The sequence below is a fragment of the Arachis stenosperma genome, chromosome 7 (assembly GCF_014773155.1).
Source record: "Arachis stenosperma cultivar V10309 chromosome 7, arast.V10309.gnm1.PFL2, whole genome shotgun sequence".
Classification (NCBI taxonomy): Eukaryota; Viridiplantae; Streptophyta; class Magnoliopsida; order Fabales; family Fabaceae; genus Arachis; species Arachis stenosperma.
Window position 1 is genome coordinate 1,845,991 of NC_080383.1, and position 4,542 is coordinate 1,850,532.

Genomic DNA, 4,542 nt, shown 5'->3' on the forward strand with positions numbered 1-4,542 from the left:
CAGTGATAATCAATAACAAATTCATGTCTGTGATTATTTTTAGCAAAAAAAAAAGTAATTCAGTGATATTTTCAACAGCAAAATCAAACACAGCAACAAAACAAAAAAGGAAAGAACAAAAAAAAAGTAGTTCAGTTTTTTATTGCAAGCTATTACAATAATTATTTATTTTATATATTAAAATAAAAAATAATACAACACATCTAAATTTTTTTATTAATCAAATTTAATAAAATTAGTTTAATAGTTATAATTAATATTATTTTAAATTTTATTATTTAATTTAATTAAATTTATTAATTTATAAAAAAATTTAAATATATAACATTACTACAAAATCAACAACTTTATTTTGACACAAAAGATAATAAGTAGTAATAAAAGAAGTGATTTATCAAGCATTTTTTCAGAATATGACAAGCGCATATTCTTTCGATGAGAAATTCAGTGAGCAATGATTACGTTTCTGGTATAAAATATCAATGAGTAGTGGTCATCCTTAATTCGTCCACTTTATTTGATTTAGGCTAGCCACATATTATTTTCTGTACCTTATATTTAGATAAGAATCTGTGACTACTGATTGGTTTTCATAATAATATTGTTTGATGATAAAATAGAAATTAAATTAAAATCATATTTGCTTTTATTTATGTTCACAATTTTTTTATTTTATTAAAAAAATAGAAAGTTTGTCTTAAAATAGAAATATTGTATTTATTTTATGGATCTCGTTAAGGAGACAATGGACTATTTGTACAATGTGTACAATGGGCTATTGAGTTACAAAATGAATATCTAGTCATCTTCTCAAAAGATGGAAAAAGGTAAAACTAATGATTATATCTCTAATACTTCCTAAACTTCTATTATACACATTGTACAAATATTCCATTGACTCCTCATACTTTTTCTTATTTTATTTTCTAAATAAATCTATATTTTTTATTTCACCGAAAAAAAAAGGATTATATATATAGTTGAGTTATATATATATATATCTTTCTCTCCTATTAGTTCCTTCTTCCTCAATTATACATTTTTCTAGCACATACCATGGATCTTCAAAACCTTATCTCTATCTTCACCACCTTACTCTTTCTCTTTATGGTATTGAAAATAGCCATGAAGAAATTTAGTTCTTCCAAGGATATTACCAATTTGCCCCCAGGGCCAAGAAAACTACCCATAATAGGAAACATGCACAACCTTGTAGGATCAATGCCCCATGAATGCCTAAGAAACTTAGCATCCAAATATGGACCCTTAATGCATCTTAAACTAGGAGAAGTGTCCCACATCATAGTTACATCACCTGAAATGGCACAAGAGATTGTGAAGACTCAAGATCTCAACTTTTGTGATAGGCCAAACGTTCTCTTTGCAAGAGTCATGAATTACAATCGAACAGCCATTGCTTTTGGCCCCTATGGAGACTATTGGAGGCATGTAAGAAAGATATGCACCATGGAGTTATTAGCACCAAAGCGTGTTCAATCTTTTAGGCACATAAGAGAAGCAGAGGTTTCAGAGTTGGTCAAAGCAATATCTCAAAGTCAAGGCTCCATTTTTAATCTCTCTCAAAAGATTTTATCAATGACCTATGGAATCTCGGCTAGAATAGTATTTGGTAAAAAGAAATTTATTCACAGCGCAAATACTTTTTTTTTACATTTATTATTATTATTATTATTATTATTATTATTATTATTATTATTATTATTATTATTATTATTATTATTATTAGTGTATTGTCAAGAATATCATGGTAAAAAAATCCTAGGGAAGCCACTATATATTAAAAATAAATTTATCAGATCTTAGATTCTTTCATCATAAAAGTTAATTTTTGTGGTGATAATTTTTTAATATTTTTTTAATATTGACTCTTAAAAATATACTATACATGTTAGGAGTCTCATAAGAGGAATATTGAAAAAAAAAATCTTATATTAAAAATTAGGATAAAATATACTTTTTATTTCTAAAATTTGACAATCATTTTAAAAATACTTCTAAGTTTTATTTTGTTTTAATTTTGTCCTAAAAGTTTTCGATTTGTATCAAATATATCTTAAACGGCTAAATTTTTAAAAAATTTAAGGCCAATTTAACAATAATGCATAAAAATGATGCTTGATTTGTTTGTGTTGAAAGTTATTCTTATGAAATTGTTGTTGAATTGGTCTTAAATTTTTCGAAAAATTAACCATTAATAATATATTTGATGTAAATAAAAAAAATTAGAATAAAATTAAAAAAATAAAACTTAAGAATATTTTTAAAATTTTTATCAAATTTTAAGGATAAAATATATATTTTATCCTTCAAAACTAACAAATAAATAATGTTGTAAGATTTTAGAGTCTTTTAATATAATAATTAATTTTTACTATGATAATTCTATCAGGATGTTACATCTCATTATATATAACTTTATCATATTTGTTATTTAATAATTGTATGTTTTTTATTTGACAATATAGGTAAAAAATATAGTTATCAAGAAGTTTTTATATCATCTTTTGAAGAAGCATTGCAAATAGCAGGAGAAAATTGTATTGCTGATCTGTATCCTTCAATTAGAGTTGTACTTGAAATGATGAGTAGAGACAAAACTAAACTTAAAGAACTGTACAAAATATCTGATAAGCTATTGCAAGACATCATAGATGATCATAGAAATAGGAAAGATGGCAAATGTAAAGAAGAAGAAGGCAGTGAAGATTTAGTTGATGTTCTTTTCAAGTTTCAACAAAAAGATTCTGAATATCCCTTAACTGATGATAACATTAAAGCAGTCATTCAGGTTAGTCTAATCAAGACAATACTTATTATCAGTTTAATTGTTTTTTGTGAACCTAAACAAGCCACGTGTTCAAAAAAATTTGCCCGTATTTATTTTCTTAAATTTTTACAATATAAAAATGATCATAAAGCTTTAGACTTAATTAGAATAAGACCCATTATGTGCAGACGGAACGATAAATTAATGATAGTATATAATAAATATTAAAAATTATTATATTTTAAAGAATTAAATTAAATACGTATAAATTAAAGTTAAATTTAAAAAGTATTTTATTTAAAATAATTTGTAGTACAAAAAATTTAGATGTTAGAATTATATAAAGTGATATTTTATTTGGTGGTTTGATTTTTATATTTGTTTTAGTTGATGGACTTAGGTTTTTTATGTAGCGTTTATCTTTTTTTTTATTGGTTGTTGTTAAAAGTAATGTGGATAAAGTTATATATCTGCTTTTATATATTAAGAATAGATTGTGAAAAGATGTGGTTCTTATTTAATTTTATTTTAACGTGGATATATATAATAATATTGTTGAAATTTTTTTTGTAGCTAGGCATCCGTGTAGCTTCGTTGACGAGATACAAGAGAAATATCAAAGAGTTGATTTTTTAATAAAAATTAATTATTAAATATTTATATTTTTTCAACATTACATATATACAAAATAATAAAAATATACAAAAAATAAATTAAACAATACAATAATTAGTTCTTATATCAAATTTTTTATGAAAAATTAACAGAAATTACTAACATATCATTTATTTGGGATTGATTAATTTTTTTTTGATAAAACTTTATATATATATATATATATATATATATATATATATATATATTACAATTTAAATGCATCAAAAGTTTTGAGTATTTAATTTTTTATAATTTTTTCTTTATACTAATAAGATTATTAATTCCTTAACATGTTTGTTAGCAAAACCTTTATTATTATTATTAATCCATTTGCAGGACATATTTGCTGGTGGTGGAGAAACATCCTCAGCGGTTGTAGAATGGGCAATGGCTGAAATGATAAAAAAACCAAAAGTGATGGAAGCTGCTCAAGCTGAAGTTAGAAGAGTTTATGGTAGCAAAGGGTATGTAGATGAATCAGAATTGCACCAATTGACATACCTTAAGTCTATCATCAAAGAAACCTTAAGGTTACATCCATCTTTGCCATTGTTAGTTCCTAGAGAGAACAAAGAACCATGCCAAATCAAAGGGTATCAAATTCCAGCCAATTCTAGAATTATTATCAATGCTTGGGCAATTGGAAGAGATCCAAGGTATTGGGTTGATGCCATGGAATTTAAGCCTGAGAGGTTTGTTGATAATTATTCAATTGAGAATAGAGGCACAAACTTTGAGTTTATTCCATTTGGTGGTGGAAGAAGAATGTGTCCCGGGATTGCATTTGCTACACCAAACATGGAGTTGCCACTTGCTCAACTTCTTTACCATTTTGATTGGAAGCTTCCCAGTGGAATCAAGAATGACGAACTTGATATGAGTGAGTTGTTTGGGATCACTATAAGAAGAAAAAATGATCTCTGCTTAATTCCCATTATTCATCATCAACCTTAATTAATATAAAGAGTAAAGTATCGTTTTTGTCCCCAACGTTTGGGGTAAATTCTATTTGTGTCTCTAACGTTTAAATTGTTCAATTTATATCCCTAACGTTTGTAAAAGTGATTCAATGTTATCCTGCCGTCAATTACATATCA

At 25.5% G+C, this 4,542-nt stretch overlaps 1 protein-coding gene across 1 annotated transcript; it reads left to right on the forward strand.

Moving 5' to 3' along the window:
- Positions 1–1,011: 1,011 nt before the first annotated feature.
- On the forward strand, positions 1,012–4,542 carry LOC130940518 (cytochrome P450 71D10-like). Its single transcript, XM_057868674.1, has 3 exons — positions 1,012–1,630; positions 2,487–2,809; positions 3,782–4,542. Exons 1-3 carry the CDS (start codon positions 1,057–1,059, stop codon positions 4,397–4,399), a joined length of 1,515 nt encoding a protein of 504 aa, XP_057724657.1. The 5' UTR covers positions 1,012–1,056; the 3' UTR covers positions 4,400–4,542.